General features: G+C 41.8%; 2 protein-coding genes across 3 annotated transcripts in view; one reads left to right on the top strand and one right to left on the bottom strand.

Moving 5' to 3' along the window:
• cdk17 (cyclin dependent kinase 17) overlaps window positions 1-17,176 on the bottom strand; it is a 31,973-nt gene extending 14,797 nt beyond the window's left edge. The window contains exons 1-2 of the mRNA XM_058077034.2: window positions 16,869-17,176; window positions 834-978 (exon numbers count right to left, since the gene is read on the bottom strand). Coding sequence (XP_057933017.2) covers window positions 834-960 — 127 coding nt within the window. The 5' untranslated portion in view covers window positions 961-978; window positions 16,869-17,176. The remainder of the gene's footprint in view (window positions 1-833; window positions 979-16,868) is intronic.
• Window positions 17,177-17,826: 650 nt separating this feature from the next.
• On the top strand, window positions 17,827-22,551 carry phyh (phytanoyl-CoA 2-hydroxylase). 2 transcript variants are annotated; one of them, XM_058077037.2, is made up of 9 exons: window positions 17,839-18,076; window positions 18,414-18,463; window positions 18,767-18,877; window positions 18,958-19,126; window positions 19,203-19,284; window positions 19,359-19,540; window positions 19,604-19,753; window positions 20,046-20,180; window positions 21,264-22,551. In XM_058077037.2, the coding sequence occupies exons 1-9, from the start codon at window positions 18,011-18,013 to the stop codon at window positions 21,315-21,317; spliced, it is 999 nt and encodes a 332-aa protein (XP_057933020.2). In that variant the 5' UTR covers window positions 17,839-18,010; the 3' UTR covers window positions 21,318-22,551. The 2 variants fall into 2 exon arrangements, with proteins under 2 accessions (XP_078654539.1, XP_057933020.2); XM_078798413.1 differs by lacking the exon at window positions 19,604-19,753 and having other exon boundaries at window positions 17,827-18,076.
• The last annotated feature ends 3 nt before the right edge of the window (window positions 22,552-22,554 follow it).

Raw genomic sequence — 22,554 nt, 5'->3', positions numbered from 1 at the left:
TAAAGATGGATGCGCGTCTTTGTGCATTTTGGCAGATCCCAGCAACTTCCTGCCAATCACTTTAAAAGTGTCAAATAAAGCTAGTGGTTGGAAAGGCCATGTTCTGTAGTGCCAAACCGAGCACAATGTTATGTAACAAAGGCAAGTGTCTATGTATAAACATACAAGGTGCAATACTTTAATCTAGATGTTGCTCATCAGTGTAAGCTAAATGTTAGCTACTCTAAACTGACAGGTTCCTGTCTGACCTTCTCACTTAAAGAGCTGACTGTGTGTTTATGCAAATGTGAGCGTTCAACAGCGTTGCCCCCTTGCTCTTACTCCTCCTGTTACATAACTCCATAAAGAACTCTTCATTCCAGTTGTGCACACACACACGCACGCACGCACACACACACTTTCACAGTGTGTTTTCATTCATGCTTCGTAATACTCACCGTTTCATAATTTAAAGACCCCGGAGAGCGACTAAAAGCACTCTGTGTGGTCATAAAATTCCAGCGATGGACATGTGCAGAAAAAGGATTTAATCATTGCTCAAGTGAACTATTTTTTTAACCCCTTACACTGGCTACCTGTTAATCACAGGATCCAGTTTAAAATTCTCCTCCTAGAACAATGAGGTCCAGCTCACAGTTGCTGTTAACCACTCAACAATCTAAACATAACTCTTGTGGCTTTTTCTGTTGCTAGTCCTAGACTTTGGAATAGACTGCCGCTTAACCTGGACATGGTCTTTACTGTTTTATTAGTGTTACTATTTCACTTACGGTATTTTGACTTAAAGACTCAATGTTTATGTTGTTAGACATTCTGCAGGCAGAGATACTAACCATTGTCCTTTGTGCCGCCATCCTCGATAGTCATCTGCTCTGCTAGCTCAGAAAGCGACTCATCGATGGTCTGACTTGAGCGGAGTGTTAATGACAGACGTTTCTTGATCCTCTTCATCTTCTCCATGGCGGAGCAATGCACAGCCTGCAAGACACGCAAATAAACCACAGTCAAGTGTCATGCAAAAAAACCCCAACAACAACAACTAAGCACAATTTCACGAAACAGGCTTGCTGTTTGTGTTTGAGAGCAGCATGGGGGATTCCAGCCTCATGAATGAAGTCAGGCTGCCTATAATCCAATATTAATTCGCCCTGCAAATACTTGAGCAGCACATGTATAAACCATGAACAAAGCATGAATAAAAGATGACAAACTCAAACAGGGCTATTTCACTTTTAAACCACAGGAGATGGAACTAATTGGAGGAGGACAGAAAGATCCAGACGAGTGTGTTGATGCAGCGGCGGTTGCAGGAAACACCTTGCTAAATCGCCCTCAAGCTGCTCCCTGCTCATTGTGCTGCTCTGTCAACGCCCCGTCAAGTGTGTGTGCAGGCTGAAGAGACGGGGGAGTCGAGCGGAGGAAACACAGCAAGGAAACGGACGCAGAAATGTCCTCAGCGCCAAACAAGTTGACCCTTTCCGTCATCTCTTTCCTCCACTCTTGCCCTTTCCCTCTCCACAGACAGCCCCCACACATGACACATCCACTTCTGTGTCGCTGCATGGAGTTTGGAAGTGATTAATCATGTGCGAGGCGTGCGTGAACGCGCTCACGCAGCGTCACACAATCCATCCAATTATGTGTAATCTTCACACATAAACTCATGATTGGCTCTGAGAGTTTACGTGTGTGTTTGGTGACCTGGATAGCAGTTGGCTTGGAGTTGGTCACATTTATAAAGCCTACTAGGATACGGAAGAAGAATTGAGAATATAGATTTTTGTTGTGTGTCAACAGCTCATTCAAAGCCTAATAATTACTTCCATTGATATCTCCATAGCACCAATAGCCTACGATGCTGGTGAAAATCATTATAGCCAACAACTGGTGAAATTCTCGATAAAATATTACGGGTGAAAAATTGGATGATTGGACATCTACAACCCATCAAAATCAAAGGCTTGATCAAGTGATATTGCTAACAGTGAGTAAGGATGAGAAAAACTGACCCATACTGCCACACTGCTGACATCACTCATGCTCCTTGCGAAACACACTAGCACACGCTGTCGTCGTAATCACATGGGCTCTGCAAGCTGAACAGAAGTGCTGCACGGCGTATGGAATGGACTGATGGTATCGGAGTGACAATATCAGAGATTACAACATGACATAATCCAATACAGGCTTTTTTTTGCCGACATTAGACCAGTATCCAATATCAATATTGGATCAGGACACTCCTCATTGCTAGATTAGTTGGCTTCAGCTATCATCAAAAGACCCCTTTGTTCCACCGCAGAAAATTAACCCAGGAACCAGAAACTTTAATCCCAGAACTATGTATGTTTGGACCGCAAGTGTGAGCCCCAAAATGAAGTTTCTGACCATTTTGGAGGAAATAATTCGGCCCGCCTAAAGGTTTGGGGACCCCTTAGGTTGAGACTGGAAGACTGCTTTGAGGTATGTCACAGAAACCTTTTACTTCCAAGAACATTAGTTCCTAGGAAATCCAAATCCAACACCTGGTGGGAATGGGTATTATGCTGATACACTGAAAGATATCAGGATATCTTGCTTTGCAGACCTTTCTACTTCTTGTGTTGACTTGACAGTCATAATAAAACAGTTAAAAAATGGGATGACTACAAAAGCATGAGCAAACAAGGACACTAAAGCTCACTGGTGAGACATTTGCATCAAAACACTGCAAATAAGGCCTGAGGAAATACTGTATTTAAATTAGCAGTCTCCCTAACTGATCTGAAGAACTTAAAAAATGGAGAACGTGTTCGCCATGCAGTACGTTGCGTGATTAGCCTATTTTTGAAGAGAAAGTGTGTCAAGCCCATCCTGGTGGCTCTGTCATCCTGTACAGCCGATATGCACACACACACACGTCAAGTCACAACTGCACACAAGCTATGGCAATTTATTGAAGGAAATATCACTATGTGAAATATCACTATGCAAATGTAAAATGGCACAAGCAAGTGCACACATACACACAGATACAATTAAGCAGTCATTGACCTTCTTTCAGAGGAGCATAACAGGGCTTCATTTTATCTCTGCAGCAAAGCAATACACAAAGCAGACACGTGTGTGTGAGTGAAAAACGTATAATGAAAAGCTGGATCATCCTGCACAGACTGAGAACCCGACTGTCTTTCTCTTTCATCAGCAGATCAAGCAATTTTGACCCACATTCCTTCTTCCATCCCCCTGAAACACCCGCCTCCCACATCTCAGGGGCATTGTGGGTAGTCAAGAAGGAGAACCCCCCCTCCTCAGAATCCCGGGGGTGCCAAGACGGCACCTAATTACTAGGCTAATAATTACACACTTCCACTTTCCTTCCGGTTTTCCACTGCCTTCTCTTTCACCTCTTTTCCAAGAATATCAGAGAGAGATGACTTTAAAGTCAACCCGCGAGATACAGAGGATGGAGACAAAATGGCATCCATTGTGTTTTGTTAGAGAGAGACTGGGCATGTACAGTACCATGCTCAATGAAACAAAGTGTCCATGTCACAAATAGATATAACGGTGTCAGTTTTGATGATACAGTCAATTAATACTGTATGTTGCGATAAACGTATCTGTTTAGGTTACAGTAATAGCAAACTGCAGCACATCATACTGAAAGGGTCAATGATTATATCAGCCAAAACCAAAGTTTGATTCTTATATCATTATATCTGCAAAATTGCAATGACCTAAGATTTCATGCCAACTCTGCAAATCAAGGCTTTTCTTACACTGGTCATTAGTCTTACACATGTTTTCTGATGTGTGCAGATAATAACGTTTGTTGTGTACGTGTATGGGGAATTTGGTACCGTCTCTGTGTCTGTGCAGCAGCGCATTTTTCTTCCCACTGAAGGTCACAGTGGCTCCGCTGGAAGTGGCAGCTTTCACTGAAAAGACATCTTGAGGATACGTTGGGATGTATAAGGCACCCCTCAGCATTGTTCGGAAGTGTGCTTGGCCACTCCTTTGCATCTGGAGCCGTCAGCCAGCTCCACGCAGTGAGTCCCGGCTTGGAAACTGCTGTCAAACTTCTTGAACTTTGCGATGTCCGTGATTATGTGAGACGTCGCACCTGCATCCACCATCAGGCCTTTCCTCTTGACATCCAGCGCTGGTTCTTCAGAGTCGCATATCCGAAATGCATACTCCTTGCCCCCAGTCTCGTCGGCTGCTTTACGCACGTCATCCCGCTGCTTGTTCCGTCTGCAGCTGGCACAGTTGTGTGTGTTGCTTTTGCAGTGATGGCACCATCGTCTGCGCGAACAGGATCTGGCAATGTGTCCACTTGCACCACACTTGTAACATACAACGTCCATATAATTGCTGTCCTTTACTCCGGCGGGCACGCGGCACTGTGTTCTTGCCTTCATGACATTGTCCTCAGACACAGTTGCGCGCATGTTTTCAACATCCTCATAACTTCGGAGTTTTGTCTTAAACTCAGCAAAAGTCATTTTGGCTTCACTCTGGGTTACATGTATGGCAAAAGGTTTAGATGTCTCTGGTAACCCCTTCAGCACCATTGCTATTAAAAGTCCATCACTGAGCGCTTCACCTGCGTTTCTCAGGGCTGTAATCGCAGTCTCTGCTCTGATAACATACTCTGTGACATCCTCGGTTGGCGACTTCTGCAGTGAGGTTAACTCTGTATACAAGTTAATTATTCTGGGCTTTCCTTTTCCAGCATAGTACTCACTGAGAATCTTCAGTGCACCGCGTCCATCATCTGCGGCTTCACGCATCACCAGTGATAGGCTTTTGTCGTCCAAAAACTGGATGAGCTCCGTGTAAGCCTCAGCGTTTTTCCCATTGTCTTCTTCGTCTGCATCGTCGGACTTGTTCAAGATTGTGTAGATTTGCAAATTACCCCCAAAAGGTACTTCCTATTTTTGACTAAGCTGCGTAGAATGTTTTTAAAATGCTACAATGTTGTCCATCATTTCGCTATAACATCACCAGAGAAGGCGCAAAAAGAACATTTCTTTCTTGTTTGTCTCTTTGTCATGATGATTTTTATTTACTGCTGGCTCTACATTACTATGTTGGAGATAATTATGGAGAAACAAGCATTTTAAGTTGACTAATCAGTTAGACCACAACATGAAAGCACCTGACAAGAGCACCTGAAAGACCTCAAGTCGGACAACATGAGGCAGTTGCACCACCTTGTGCCAAACTGTCTGATGAACCTGAAGGTCCACAACCTAAGGCTCATCATCCTAGTAGGCTTCAGTGTGCACCAAGGAGTCCTATTTGGGGGTTAGAGTTTCCATCTCCAAACCAGCTGCAACAGTACTCGGCGTATTAAAGAGAAGAGCTAACAGTGGACAGTAGGGGGGAAGCACCCCACAAGGTGCGACAGATGGCTGTTGCAACATAATGGTCAGGTGCACCAAGGGAGCCTATATGGGGTATTAACTTGAGGACACATACCAGTACCCAAATCTCCGGGGACTTGAATGTCTAAACAACTCAACAGAGCATGGCAAAAAAGAAGCACCCACCAGGTGCCTCAGATGGTTTGTGTCTCTTAACAATCTTACTTTGGTGTTGCACACTGATGGCGACGTGAACGAACAAATCCACTGAGCTGAAACGGTTAAAAAGAAGCGCTGAGAGGAGCCCAAACCAAGTTGAGTAAGTTTCCTTAGAATGACCTGAGTTAGAGCAAAGGCCTGGAGGTGAAACATCTCATCAGAATAAGTTGGAGGTCCATGTAGCCATGCTGGCGGAAAATAACAAGCAACTGAAGGCTGCACTGAACCACAAATGAATGGAGATGGCAAGCAGGGGACTGCAGTGGGAGAAGGAGGGGCAGAATCTCCACCATTGTCTGAGCATTACTCCATGTACACTGCAGGAGAAGAAAAAGATAGAAGCAATAAAGGATGTAATGATAGAAAGGATGCTCACCCAAGAGTAGTTTAGAATGCTCCACATGGCCTTGAAGAAATACTCTGTGATAACCCTGAACTATTGAAAAAAAGGGAAATTCTGGTCTTCAGTCTCCAACAGCAGCAGTGCATCTTGGGTGGGATTTAATTTTAAAACCCTGACTATTACTAGGGCTGCACGGTGAACAAGTGGTTAGCGAGCAGTCCACACAGCTAGGAGACCCGAGTTCGATTCCAGCCTAGGCCATTTCTGTGTGGGTTTTCTCCGGGTACTTCGGTTTCCTCCCACACATAATTGGCAACTCCAAATTGCCCATAGGTATCAGGGCTCTACATTAAAAACCAAAATGACTTGCCCATGGGGAATCCTTAAGGTGAGAACTACTTGCCCGAACTTGCCCCATGTAAAATGAAAAGACTGCCATAATGATATCATGTAATTTTTTGTGGCATCACATGAGAATCTCAAATAAATAAAATAATAAAATAAATAATACTGTAGCGTTGCGTGTGTGTTGTATTCCGGGCTGTAGTTTCATGCATGGTCGCTGGGGGGCAGTCATGTTCAGCTCGCGGTCTTGGAGCGGGCGTTTTGGGACCAAAGAAGAGGAACGAGAGGGAAAAAAGAAGTTCGGTTGCCGTGCCCCCAGCTAGTTAGTTAAGTCTGCAACAGGCCAGTAAGTTGTTTTTCATGCTGCCTTGGAAATAAAAACCATGCAACGATAGAGGTTCATCACTTTTTGCTGTTTCCTTCAGAATTAGACGATGTTGGCAGCGACGCTATGATGGGTGTTTTCGTAGTCAAACGATCGCTGATTGGTTGATCGCGAACAACGGGTGTGGGTAAAACGCGGACTGTGGATTACGGACCGCGGTCTAAATAAACGATTCTGATTGGTCCATTGCAAGGATTGCTTTGCAAATTACCACCGGAATTATGCAGTCCGTGTTTTACCAACACCCAACAAGAACCGCTTTAAAAAAAACTCTTGGCAGTATGGCATGCCAAAGTGCACTTGCCCGACGGGAATATCACTGATTAGATTTACTTGCCCGAATTTTGTTTTAACTTGCCCCGGGCCATCGGTACATCGTTATTGTCGAGCCCTGGGTATGAATGTGAGTGTGAATGGTTGTTTGTCTATACGTGCCCTGTGATTGGCTGGCCACCAGTCCAGGGTGTACCCCGCCTCTAGGCTCCAGCATCCCCGCAACCCTCATGAGGATAAGCGGTAGAAATTGAATGAATGAATGACTATTACTAATAGCTTGAGTAATCATGTATGTTGTGTTAAAACAACAGCATATTATAAAACATTTCCTGTAAAGATTGTAGGATTTCAGTTTTGATAAAAGTCATGAAATCTCCCAAAGTTAGCAACACCAACAAACATTCCTGGATTTTGATGTTGTTCCAATTTCCTTCTAATCAAGTTTTCCTTGGCCCAAGGGCTTATCTCTTGACATTATTTGGTGTTCATGACCTCACAGACAAACAAGCGGCGAAAATGTGTGTAAGTTTTCTCTGAGAACCAATATTTTAATAGTCTTAACATCCTGTACATCCTGACTGACTCTTCCCACACCCGACGCAGTTTCCTGAGTACTGAATTTTAGATAAAACACCAGTGGTGCTTAAAAAAAAGCTTGAGGGTGAAATGTGACCTTGCACAGGTGCTAATGTGTTTGTGTGTTTTGGAGGGGATCGTATAGCCTCGAGCCAGCCAACTTCACTTTAGTCATATTTAGGTATATATAGGTAGGTATAAAGATCAGAGAGGAGCACACACACAATGACCAGGGAGTTTCCCTTTTTGTCATATTACAAAGACTGGTCTATGTGATATAGAACTCTACAAAGACTTGAAAGACAAGAGGTGTCACCTCCCTTTCGTCGACAGGATGGATGGATCTCTACATCTGATACTGCTGACTCACACGGCGGTCACGGCATCTTTTCTATGCATTTTGACATTTTTACACTGATTATTGTCTTTTGTGTCCAGACAAAGTGTTACAAAGGCTTTCAGTACAGTCAAAAGCATGCGTTTGTGCAGCCATGAGAGAGCGTACACAAACAGCATCAGTACTGCTGCCCGGTGCAGTGGGTGCTCTCAGCTCAAAGACCCTTTTGTGTGTTTTGAGAGGAGCCAAAAAAGGAGCTTCAGCATGACTGACCCACAGGGGCTTTACGGAATACTTGCGAGCAATAGCTCAAAAGGCTGTACTGTTAATATGAATAAAAAAAGAACATTGAAAAAAATATGTCCTGGAGTGTCAAGTGAATCCAATTGATACTGGTGATACTTGGCTAAGCTGATTTTATTATCATCAGGCAAACTTGCATTCAAATTGGTTGTACCTTAAGGTGACAACATTACATTTTGGTGAGAATCTGGATAAAGGTGTCGGTACAGGTTTGTATTTTCACAGTTTTGGCACCAATGAAAGCCTCCATTCCCTCGAATCCTAATGGCATTGTTCATCATCCTGCCGCCAAAGAGCTAGCCTGATTGAGCAAGATTGGATGAAAAACATGGCCGCCATCAACCAAAACATCTTTGCAGAGGCAGACTAACAGCCATACAGTAAGTCGTCTTTTGGGTTTTTTTGCTCAAAAGGCAAAAAGAGTTGATGATGCAACTGCAGACTAGAGGCATCACTGTGCCTGCCGTTTGAAGCCATATAAAACGGCCACAAGGATAAGATAAGAGCTCAACATGCATCTTTTATATGCATGGAGGATATGGACGAGCATGGTGGAGTGTGGCTCTTCTGGTAGGTTGCATGTTTATACAATGTAGCCATAAAATGAACATTTTGAAAGATCGGTCAAAATTGTCGATAATGGCCGGTAGTGGAGGGGATATCTTTTGAAAAATGGCTGGGAGTGAATGAGTTAAGTGCCTCAAATGTATTTTTTTTTTACATGACTATGTATGCATGCAATATAATTTACTACAAGGATGGACAAAAAAACAGGAAAACCACAATGAAGACAGGAGAAAGATCATGTGGAAGAAAGAAATGAAGATAAAGATGGAGAAGAGGAAGGCTAAGCTGAAGGAAACTTGTTATTTATAGATGTGAAGCCTACAATGTCTCCCTGTAGCATACAAATGTAAACACAGCACGTGGCAAACCATTACTACCCCCAGGGACTCTCTTGATGACAAACACAAAGCCTTGAGGCCGCAGAACAACTGGACATACACACACACACTACATAAACAATAACAGCAAATAATGCTTTATATAATACAAACACATGTTATATGTGTGTTTTAAAGTCACACCTTTTTTTCTCAACTGGAAGGGCTGATCCTCAAGTCAGTGGTTTTAGATCCACATGTGTGAAGCTCTCACACACTTGCACATACACGATGCACCCTTGACAAAAAGTCAAAAGAAAGGGGTCCATGACAACAAGTCCCAGTCAGAAATCAACATCAGCAATGTTACATCTACGACAGATAGAGGACCATTGTTCAGTAGCTAAAAATAGCATATTTAACAGTGGAGTGCTCTCAACAAGGAGTGCGTAACGGTCCAACCATCAGTACTGATGCATTGAGCAAATGATCTCACAGTGCAGGGATGCATTAACATGGATGCATGCATCTTTACAAATGTTCCAACATCATCCACATGATCTGTGCACTCTGTTGCTGCAACGCAGTGGACTGGAAGACTGTGGCAGTCAAGTAAAAGCTTTGCTTCCATTCTGGTGTTGACACAGAGGCTCAATGATGATATTGATTCACTTTAAGTACACACTTTAAGTATCTAGCTTTGACACATACTTCCAAATGTGGTTTTTCCTTAACTACATTAGCAAAATTTACACTCTTGACTCTTCCTTTCCTTTATGGTTTAACCCATTGTGCAACACGCCCCTTAAAGTACGCTTGATGCTATATGGTGATATTATGCCTAAACGCCATTACATTGTTGATAAAAACTATACTCCAGATGCATAAAAACGTAAATGGGTAAATTTTGCAGTATGTTTTTATCATCCTTAGGAATGATAAAATGTGCTGTGGATCGTCTTGGATGCAAAAAGATGCATCCAAGTTGGCTATGAAGAATGACATTCCGCTTAGTCATCTTTCACACTTACTACTTGTCTAGTATTGTGACAGCGAGCATGGAAACTCAATGTTCTATTTCTCAGTGCCCTGGAACCCTAAAGCGTTCACGCGGGAAGACAGGTTGTACACATTTCTTTTTTTTTTATTTGATACCATACGCTTGTCGCAGTTTGTGCTGCAGGCAAACTGCAGTAGAGTTATTTTAAAGAAAGTCAGGAGGTTGTGTTTGTTCAGTTGCTGTAGCAAAATGATCATGCTGACATTTAAGGGACACCACTTTGGAATGAAAATATAATTGGTTATGTTATATACATATGCGATGTTCTGGAGCCCAAACCGACCCCGACAATGAAACTCTTATTTTTTCTGTGGAATAGGGTTGCATGACTACACAATCAACCCCCCAGCTATTTGTCTTTACATTTGCTCTATTTTCCCTATTTTAATTTTGTTTCAACAATGTGCTGTGGGCCAATAAAAAAGTAATTTGTGTGTTACGATAGTCACTACTGAAATCAGAGGCGTTCATCAAAGTGGGCTGTACACCATCTGAAGAAATTAATGTAATAAAGTCAACCAATCAGAGCTTCGCCAATCTACACCACCGCAGTGTCAGGATGGGCAATATGGGCGAAAATCAATTTTGCAATATATTATTGCAGCATGACATATTCCTTGGCATGCGGATTAACAATACAAAACAGGTTGTGGGCTCTTTCCTTGGCTGCTGAAGTATGTGGTAGCGAAAAGTGTCATTTCTGTTTTTCGGATGTGTACTTGCTCTGTAGGACACGGCGAAGTTGCATCATCAACACAGGGAGATAGAATTTAAATCTGTACCGTAGACTATAAAGTGTACAAAATGCATACATTTTGTTAGAATTGAGATTGTGATTGTCTGACAACTTCTGCCCAACATTGAATACTAGTGTTTACAGACACTTTTGCAGGTGTATGCAAACAGGATTGAAAATAGCACCTTTACATGAAATCTCACCATATTTATTGTCCTGTTATATTAGTAGTTAGCTTTGTAAAGAACACTAGGATTGATTAGGACTGTTGACTGAGCCGCAAATGAATGGAAGAGAGTGTTTTATACGCCATGTACAGTGTATACACTAGCTCTAAGACAACAGTGGCACAGAGAAACCAAAAGGCAACAGTAATAAACACGTCTTCCAGTGCATAAAGCATACATTGACTGAACTGAACTGACTGGTCACGTTTTCAGGACATTGGATCATGTATTGTTCTTACCTGACCTCGCCAATGATGGCAATGATTTACCCACAGGGAAGAAATGGCGGTACAGTAAACCTCGGATATATCGGACTCGGATACAGTGAAGAAAATAAGTATTTGAACACCCTGCTATTTTGCTATTTCTCCCACTTAGAAATCATGGAGGGGTCTGAAATTTTCATCGTAGGTGCATGTCCACTGTGAGAGAGATAAACTAAAAAGAAAAATCCAGAAATCACAATGCATGATTTTTTAACAATTTATTTGTGTGATACAGCTGCAAATAAGTATTTGAACACCTGTGTATCATCTAGAATTCTGACCCTGAAAGACCTGTTAGTCTGCCCATTAGAAGTCCACCTGCACTCCATGTATCATCCTGAATCAGATGCACCTGTTTGAGGTCGTTAGCTGCATAAAGACACCTGTCCACCCCATACAATCAGTAAGACTTTAACTTGTAACATGGCGAAGACCAAAGAGCTGTCCAAAGACACCAGAGACAAAATTGTACACCTCCACAAGGCTGGAAAGGGCTACGGAGCAATTACCAAGCAGCTTGGTGAAAAAAGGTCCACTGTTGGAGCTATCATTAGAAAATGGAAGAAGCTAAACATGACGGTCAATCTCAATCGGAGTGGAGCCCCATGCAAGATATCACCTCGTGGGGTCTCAATGATTCTAAGAAAGGTGAGGAATCAGCCCAGAACTACACGACAGGACTTGGTCAATGACCTGAAAAGAGCTGGGACCACCGTTTCCAAGGTTACTGTAGGTAATACACTAAGACGTCATGATGTGAAATCATGCATGGCACGAAAGGTTCCCCTGCTTAAACCAGCACATGTGACATGTACAAGAGTACAATCCGAAGAACACCATCCCTACTGTGAAGCATGGGGGTGGTAGCATCATGCTTTGGGGGTGTTTTTCTGCACATGGGACAGGACGAGTGCACTGCATTAAAGAGAGGATGACTGGGGCCATGTATTGTGAGATTTTGGGGAACAACCTCCTTCCCTCTGTCAGAGCATTGAAGATGGGTCGTGGCTGGGTCTTCCAACACGACAACGACCCGAAGCACACAGCCAGGAAAACCAAGGAGTGGCTCCATAAGAAGCATATCAAGGTTCTAGCATGGCCCAGCCAGTCTCCAGACCTGAACCCAATCGAAAATCTTTGGAGGGAGCTCAAACTCCGTGTTTCTCAGCGACAGCCCAGAAACCTGACTGATCTAGAGAAGATCTGTGTGGAGGAGTGGGCCAAGATCCCTCCTGCAGTGTGTGCAAACCTGGTGAAAAACTACAGGAAACGTTTGACCTCTGTAATAGCAAACAAAGGCTACTGTACCAAATATTAACATTCATTTTCTCAGGTGTTCAAATACTTATTTGCAGCTGTATCACACAAATAAATTGTTAAAAAATCATGCATTGTGATTTCTGGATTTTTCTTTTTAGTTTATCTCTCTCACAGTGGACATGCACCTACGATGAAAATTTCAGACCCCTCCATGATTTCTAAGTGGGAGAAATAGCAAAATAGCAGGGTGTTCAAATACTTATTTTCTTCACTGTATATCGGAAATTCGCTCACAACGGACAGATAAAAAAGAACCAATTTTTCTGTAATGCATTTCCAATAAAAATTCATTGCATATATCGGATTTTTTATAACGGATTTCGCCTATTTTGGACAAAATCTCCAGTCCGGTTCCAATTTCCCTCGCATATATCGGATGGCCGCATCGTGGCCTTTGATCCATCTTTGATCCATGTTCACAGCCAAAGATGAAGATTATAACATCTTTGTGTGAATTACAGACACGTACATGAGCATGTACAACGAAAAAAAAAACAAAAATTCTCAAATCTGTAGAAATGCCTTCTTGTTGCTATTAGGGAGGTTTAGAAACCAAACGATAAACGTAAACGCAAACGACAATGACGTCACAGGCTATTGACAAGTCGGCAAGTTCCCATACATTTAAATAGCCTGTGACGTCATTATCGTTTGCGTTTACGTTTATCGTTTGATTTCTAAACCTCCCTAATCGCAAAAAGAAGGCATTTCTACAGATGTGAGACATTTTTTTTTTTCGTTGTACATGCTCATGTACATGTCTGTAATTCATACAAAGATGTTATAATCTTCAGCTTTGGCTGTGAACATGGATCAAAGAAAGTTCCCCCATGGCATTGCGTCCGTGTAATGAATGTGGCAGGAAGGGTAGGCCCTAGGTCTACATGAGGCCAAATCCCAAAACAGTAGTGAGGTTAAGATCACGTAGGCCTACGTTATGCTAATCTTGTTGATGTCACTGGCTATTGTCTTTCTCCTGGCTCCAGATTTAGGACAAATATAAAAGTGAGTGACGTCAATAATACTAGCACAGCAGTGAATGAGATCTTAACCTCACTATTGGAAATAACGTAGGCCTGACGGGCGTAACAGGGCCTAGCTTAATTAACAATTTGTTATGCTCAGAGTCCAATAAAGTTAAATTCTCATTACCTTACGTCTCTTTTCATTGCCCAGTCCAGGTACATTGGAAACATAGTCAAGGAAGTGCCTTTTTATAACGGATAAAATACGATTTACGCATATACCGGATATAAATCCGATATATGCGTAAAACGGACATTTTCCGGTATACGCATATAACGGATTTCGCTTATATCGGACAAAACCAGTGGGAACAATTGAATCCGATATATCCGAGGTTTACTGTAATTAGAGATGCCTGATTGAGACAAAAAGGGAACATTCATTCATTTTCTACCGCTTATCCTCACGAGGGTCGCGGCAGGTGCTGGAGCCTATCCCAGCTGTCTTCGGGCGAGAGGCGGGGTACACCCTGGACTGGTCGCCAGCCAATCACAGGGCACATATAGACAAACAACCATTCACACTAACATTCATACCTTTGGACAATTTGGAGTCGCCAATTAACCTAGCATGTTTTTGGAATGTGGGAGGAAACCGCAGTACCAGTACTTTCAAAAATAGAGCCAAAATATAGGGTATGCAAAAGTCCACAACTTTACATGGTTGGATCCTTAAAATTTCACATTTGCGACATCGTTTGTTTGCACTGATGTGACCACCAGAATGTGTGTGTGTAATCCCCGTCTGATGCTGCTCCAACAAATGCCACTACTTAATCCGCAGATTATGAGCCAATCTCCCTCACCCAGCTCAACACACACATCTGGAAGGGGACAAAACATTTTGTGATGCAGACAATGTGCGTCGAGACACAAAAGTAAGTGTTAGGTTGGAATGTGTGAGGGAGAGCACAAAGGCGAGCCAACACAACGGCGCTGACACAAGCATCATCCTACAAGACCAAACATCCTCTCTGACACCCAACAACATTCATGGAGGATGACAAGCGCACACAGACTATCATTAGATGACTGTGTCAGAGTTTTCTGATGCAGCATGACCAGCGTGCGCACACACACACACAGCGAAAGATTCGTAGAATAAACTCACAGCACTCCACATTCCATGCATGGCTAACATAATTCATCTTGTGAGTTCCATGCTTTATAATTGTGTTCACTCTAACGGCACAAAAGTGATAATTTTAACATTACTGCAAAAGAAAAAACAAATACTAATGAGTGCACACAAAAAGAAAATATGTCAGCGTTATGTAAACCAGCAAGAGCATAAGACAAACGCGAGAGCTGGAGCGGTTGTCAATAGCAACAGTGTTTTAGAGGCTGATCATTAGCAAGCACAGTCATCTTTGCAGCAAAGCATTGTGGGCGTGACGATACTTGAAAATTGTAGTGATCACACTGAGGGCGGGTTATAATATTGTTTCTATCACACGTGGCTTATAGACAAAATATTATAAATAGCTGTCATCATGATGCAAAGTTACACACAAAAGAAAACACAGGACTCATTACTTCCTATGTTATTGCTGCACCCAACGGCAATGATGCAACCTTTCTGTTAAATATTACTAATCCCAAGAAAAGATGAATCTGATGATGTCATTTCCTGCTGGCTGGTGCATGTGTATTTAAACAGAGTCAACCCTTGTTTATCTCACATAGAAAACCTGTTTAGGACTTTCTAAAGACAATCTTTACCATTATTAGAGCCACGTACACATAAAATAATGCCCTTATAGTCTGCTTTACATAACTACAATGCACGGGCTACGGGATCACTGCAGCAACACAAAAGTAGGGTGGATTGCAAGGTTATAGTGTGAGGAAAGCACTTTAAGTGGAGTTCCAACGCTTCCTTGCGTACTACCAATTCATCCATCATTCACAGTACAAGTCACTAAGTTGGTAACACACTCTCAGGCCGAGACCCTCAGGCAGTCTTGTTCCTCCTCCTGACACTTTACCAAATACCAGCAGAGTAAACAGATTTGAGTCGGCTTTAACCACACCAAAAATGACAAGTGTGAAGGCACCCTCATGTGGTACATTAACAAGCCAAACCGTATCCAAAAAGGTCAATACAATCCCCCATTGAGGTTCTGCCACATGACACTTTACATTTTTCTATCCCTAGCTGAAGCGTGAAAGGGTTATTGTTCTGAAACATTGTCCTCGTCCATCAGCTCCATAAGGGACAGAGTGTGTGTCAGATCCTGAATAATGAACCTGCTGTATTGTCGGTGACAAAATGCAGATCAATCAAGCACTTCTATATGGCCCAACAATTATTGGTAGAGGGGATATCAAGGTAATGACTTTGTCCTCTGGGGGGGTGCCACTCTCAATAGCCTGCATGTGGATGTGGGTCAGAACACACGCTGGTGCAGACACATGAATACATACATGAGTGCCCAGTTGTTCCCATTGAAGGACAGTAGAAGCAAATTGGGGTCAGACATAAAGTACATCAGTCAGTTTGGGGGACGCCTAGAGATGTAATGACAGCTTCATGAATCTAACACACTGGAACACCTTGTGGCCAAAATTATCCTCAGGTCACTTATTGGAGCAGCACATTGCCATATTACCCATATTACTATAAAAACTACTAATTTCCTCATCAAAAATTCAAATTATTTATTTCAACGCCATTTACATTAGTTATACTGATTTACAAACCTTCTACTGAATACAGGAAGTGAAGACATTTTTTTTGACATGTACAATTGTGAATGGTAATATGTGATGGAGTCCAATGTATGTAATACATTAAACCAACCTACATTCATAAAGCGTTACTGGAAAATATGTCTACAAGTTGCATTGAATTGACTGCCTTCAATGCAATCCAATACTGTACAGTAATGCAGTGTGTTCCATCTTTTTGGAAAACCAAATAAAAGTGAGGCGCGTACATTTTGAAATACGCTCGGACACAACGCGTGCCAAAATGAACACGTTATGGAAACAAAGCAGAATATTTACACAACACGGAACAAGTCAAAACAGAATGCACTTGTCAAAACTGCAGTGGCTCCAACGTGACTGCATTCTGTTTCTTGTGTTGCGATTTTAATAACTACAAACCACAATTTCAACCATGACTTCAGAGCCGATTTTACAGTAACTTAACGGACTTTGTTATCAAACAGAATTGAAGCTTTTCCAAACATAACGTTGAGAGAAATTACCTGAAAATGTTAAATTCCGTCGTTTCAAGCGGGGCCGCCGGAGCTGCCAGGCCCGGATGCCCTCCTCCGCTGTATCCGCCCACTGAAGTCAACCGCAAAAAACAGATACAGAGCTCTTGCTTGGTTCCGGCTGTAAGCGATCTCGCAGAAAAATGAATTAGTGTCCTCAGACAGAGACGGACGACGGAGCAAAGCTACCAACGAGCCGTTTGTGTGGCGGCACAAGCAGATTAAAGAGTCTGGAGGAGGAGGATCGCTTTGCTCTCCACCGTCGACCTGACGGGAGGGCTGTCAAGCTCAAGTAGAATAGTAAAACAACTTCCTGTCAAGTTCAAAAACAAAAGCATAGCAATATCCGGTCACCAAAAAACGTATTGGTATATAGTTACAGTATAGACGTTTGATAAAATACTAAATATTACTACAGAAAACAAACATTTCACTTTGAGATTTTTTTTGTAATTTATGGGGATCAATTCAAATGTTGTTAGATCGATACAAAAAGCAAAAAGGGGCAAAAGTCAAAAGATTTGAAAGAGATTGTAGTTTTGGCTTTTTTGAAGTTATTTTGTTCCACTGACCTTTTTGCAAGGTAATGCAACTGTATGTGATTATATATTACTAATTACTTGTATTGTTACATTGTCTTCTATGTTTTTTTTCTTTCCACATTGTTCACAAATAATTTGGGGTTTTTTTGCCTAAAATGAATAATGTTGCCTGTGTTTTATTCTAATGACGATCATGATAAACAAATGAAAGACATTACAAAATGGTTCAATGATCTTGAAAATGTCCATATAAAATGTATCTGTACCTCTATTTAGAATAGGTAGGTGTACCTAATAGTTTACTCAGAAATCATACACCAGTTTTTGTGAAAGAGAGCCCTCTAGTGGATAGAATGACGTAATGCATGTAACAGGTTTCATTGTAACCCAGTGACTAATACTAAATAATCATCATAACGTGGAACTAACTGTATACACTGTTTTGGGTAATTATAACTGCATATTCTAAATATATTTCAAGTTAAGGGGAAAAGTATGCCACAGTGCACTTTGACCTACATCCACATAGCCTCGCTGATAAGATCCCCATCGTAACAGCCGATAGAACGACGACACAAAGCCGACTGGACAATGTCGCGGGCTTCGGAAAGACTCCGGCTGTTGATCGGTCATCTTGATCGGTCACCGGCTGTGTTGGTATCCTTTCATTCATGGAGCTAATTTGATTATGTTTGATATTGTGGAGCCGAAAGGTGTGTGCATCGAGCAGCTAGCAGTGGTGGTAGTGCAGGCCGGAGTCCCACTGAACACAAATAGGTCTACTGGAAGAGAGTAATGTTGTTGGTGTTATGAAGCTTTTTGCTTATACAGTATGTCCCCGATAGGGTATTGCACGCTGTATTTCATTTTATTTTATTTCTATCCCTATTATTCATCCCTGAGTGCAATGTAATGTTGACATACCGTTATAAGGGGCTTATTATGGTGTCAACAGTAATGACGTTGGTTTTATCTTTGACTTGGCTACCTTCAGGCTGCAGCCACTGCTGCTCAAACCCTCAGCCTTTACCCACAGAAACTCAGGTAAGGAAACAAACCTTCAGTGGAAGTTATTTTATGCATGGTTACATAATCTGTTTGTCATTGCCCTTTGAATAACATCAATAAAGTACTCTGCTTGTTTATGGTGGGGTGTTCAGATTCAAGAGGACCTGTTTTGAGGGTAGTTTAGTGAGGGCACAATTAGTAATTATAATATATTAGTATGTACAATGTATATTGTAGACACATGCCAGGGTCAAAGTAGACACCGATTGCATCTGTATGATATAAAGCTCTTGTGAGTAGTGTATAATTAACTACATCAATTTTTATACTTGTTGTTAGGTACACGATGGATAATGACCTGCTGACTTCAGAGGAGCGACTCTTTTATGAGCAAAATGGCTTCTTCGTTGTCAAGAACCTGGTGTCTGATGAATACATCGACTTGTTGAGGTGACAATCAGCCACTCGCATGTAGTTCACCATATCAAAATGACACATGACATTGAGTCACCTTTGGAATTGATCTTCAGGAGGAGGTTTGAGCACATTTGTCAAGAAGAAGTCAACATTCCCGGTCTGATGGTGATGAGAGACATCGCCATCTCCAAGTCTGAGTTTGTTCCTGATCAGAGAGCTGTGTCCAAACTCCAGGACTTCCAGGAGGATCCTGACCTTTTCCAGTATTGCACCTTACCACAGGTACTAAAATCTCACCTTCACAACATACTTCAACTACCAGGAAGCAGGGATAAAAGACTGACCTTCTGACTGGTAGATTCTAAAATATGTGGAGTGCTTCACTGGGCCCAACATCATGGCGATGCACACCATGCTCATCAATAAACCTCCAGATGCAGGTATGGATGCTCCCACGTCTGCAAGAACAAAAGATGACAGTGTTAAAAAGGCTCACTGAGGTGTGGATGTGCAGGAAAGAAAACATCCCGTCACCCGATGCATCAGGATCTGCATTACTTCCCATTCCGACCAGCAGACCGTATTGTATGCGCCTGGACAGCAATGGAGCCGGTGAACAGGCAAAATGGTTGCCTGGTGGTACTGCCAGGAACGCACACGGGCACGCTGAAGGAGCACGACTACCCAGAGTGGGAGGTAAGGACACATAATAAAATGAAATAAAATAACACACATAGCTGAAGTACCCTATGTTGAAAGGGTGGGGTAAACAAGATGTACCACGGAGTGCGTGACTACAACCCCCAACACCCCCGGGTGCATCTGGAGATGGAGAAGGGAGACACGGTCTTTTTCCACCCTTTGCTGATCCACGGTTCTGGCATGAATCAGACACAAGGCTTCCGTAAGGTTTGCATTACCCCCTTCATGACATAAATTAACTTCAGGCATTCAGAAGACACATTCAAACTTGCAGCAGTCTACACTGGTCACTAGGTGTCAGTATTGTTACATTGAGGAAACAACAGCCACTGCAGGAAGTACTAGACAGATACTGAAAGTTAAAAAACAGCAACAACAAGGAACTCTCCAACATGTGTGATTCTATATTCTGCCTGCTACCAATACACGCCCATGCTATAATCACAGCATTAACGGTAGTATCCTCTTCTAATAGCTGATGTCTTGTGTGTTTCCTCAGGCTATCTCTTGCCACTACGCCAGTTCTGACTGCTATTACATCGACGTTAAGGGAACCACACAGGAAAACATTGAGAATGAAGTGAAGGAGCTCGCAGCCAAGAAATACCCCACAGCTATTAATATCACCTTCCAGGTCTGACACAATCCAATACGATTTGATATATACACTTAAGAGTTTTTTTTATTAGGGCTGTCAAATTATTGACAATTTTAATCAAATAAATCACAGTTTTAAATTAATTCATAATGATTAATCACGGCGGTCGAGTGGTTAGCGCGCAGACCTCACAGCTAGGGGACCAGGGTTCAATTCCACCCTCGGCCATCTCTGTGTGGAGTTTGCATGTTCTCCCCGTGCATGCGTGGGTTTTCTCCGGGTACTCCGGTTTCCTCCCACATTCCAAAAACATGCTAGGTTAATTGGTGACTCCAAATTGTCCATAGGTATGAATGTGAGTGTGAATGGTTGTTTGTCTATATGTGCCCTGTGATTGGCTGGCCACCAGTCCAGGGTGTACCCCGCCTCTCGCCCAAAGACAGCTGGGATAGGCTCCAGCACCCCCGTGACCCTCATGAGGAAAAGCGGTAGAAAATGAATGAATGAATGATTAATCACCATTTGCCACTATGTGTGAAATATGGACATTTATGCTGTATTTTATCAATAGAAAATAAAAGAGAGGACACAATTATATATATTTATGTGTATTAACAGCTCTGTAAAGCTTTAAAAGATATTCATATGTTTTGGGTGTAGCTGGGATTTCCTAGCATATTTAAATGCAGCAAAGTGTACTTCTGCAGTGAGAGGCTGTGAGAGATAAGGATAGCCACTTCCTGTTTTTCTTGGTCTTTCTGTTTATTTAGACCACACATACATATAATATACATATAATAAAGAGGTTGTTGTGATTTTCAGAGTGTCAGTGAATTGTCTCCTGACAATAAGGAAGTGTAATATAAGTGTAAAATAAGGAGAAGGACGAGTTTGTGGGGTGGAGATACTGTACATATATAGTGTTGGAATTGCAATCTTGATGTGTTCAGGTCAGAATAAGGTTATTACTGAGGGTCAGTGTAACTCTGTGGGGGCGCAATTGTGGCTCTGTTTGTTCATGACAAAAAATGTGAACGTAAAAGGAAAAGAAAAATATTCATGTAAATGATGAAAAACACTTTTTAACTCTGTTGACTTGTTATGTGTCTCCCCCTGCAGGATACCTGGGCCTTCAGAGGTCGCCTGGTGCAGGGAGAGCGACACACACTGTAAAGTGGCCTTCAGAAGACAAACTGAGCTGAAATTAGCTCAGAGCGACATAGTGATTATAGCAAAAACAATAGGGTGTGTTGAGACTAGCTTCTGCTTGAAGATGAGAAATGGATTTTCCTAGTGAAGTCATATATCATATATATAGCAGTATGGTTAACAACATAAAATTGCACTCACTTGCCAGAATGCCACTCCCTTATCAGAATAAGAAAGGTTTTGGCATGTTGACGGACACCGGAGGCGGGAACGTTTGTTGTTTGTACAAAGAATAATGTTTTAATAATAATAATAATAATAAACAGGAATTGCTGCTCATATAATTTCAATTTCATGCACTTCTTACATTTGAAATAAATACACAAATAGCATGTATGAAATGTATATCACATGCAAAAGAAAAATACACTGTAAAGTCATTGTTTCATTTCGACATCATCGATAGTGTAAATAATGAGAGGGTTCAACACAAGATACTTACACGTGCTTTCTGCCTGCAAGGGGAATTCAACATACCTTAGCAGTATAAATAATGCATCTCTGTTATCATCTTTAATAGTGGCTGTTAGGTCTCAAGTGTGCTTCATACCTCAATCATGTCAACTCATGCACAAATATTAAGATGGTACACAAATAAAACAAAAGACATGCCATTCAAACAGTTCAGAGCCTATGACGTTACTACAGCTTTTCTTTTATATACAGTATGTATTTTATATTTAATACAGGATCGGGATTAAGGTGTTAAAATAATGGACATACAGTAAGTAAATTAGGTTTATCAATTTAAGTATGTTTTTGCAAGTACCTTGTAATATATTACAAGAGGGATGAAACCTGGGGAGATGACCTGAAACATTAAAAAATATATACATTACAGAAACTACCAGGTGCCATGATCCAACTAAGGGACTCACTGAGTGCACTCAGACGGTAGGCTGGGCAAAGCCAGGAAGATGATGACTGATCTTAGGTTTTGTATTTGATCAGGAATAGTGCAAATTTGCAAATAGTGCAAAAAATTGCAAATTCAGCGATTTTAATTTAAGAAAATGTTAGAAAAAGTTTGGAATCATAAAGAAATGTAATTTATATTACAGATTTAGTCATGTTTGGTTTTTGCCGGTGCTTATCTGTTTGTATTCAAAATAACTAGTCAAGTTCTGAATGGATTTGGATGAGATTTTCAGGAAAAGGAAGAACTGATTTAATTTTGGGGGCGATATGGATCCAGGAATTT

Source organism: Doryrhamphus excisus, linkage group LG2, assembly GCF_037039965.1.
Source record: "Doryrhamphus excisus strain RoL-2023G ecotype Guam linkage group LG2, RoL_Dexc_Guam_v1.1, whole genome shotgun sequence".
Classification (NCBI taxonomy): domain Eukaryota; kingdom Metazoa; phylum Chordata; class Actinopteri; order Syngnathiformes; family Syngnathidae; genus Doryrhamphus; species Doryrhamphus excisus.
Note: the sequence above shows the minus strand (reverse complement) of the source record. Positions and strands in the feature narration are given on the sequence as shown.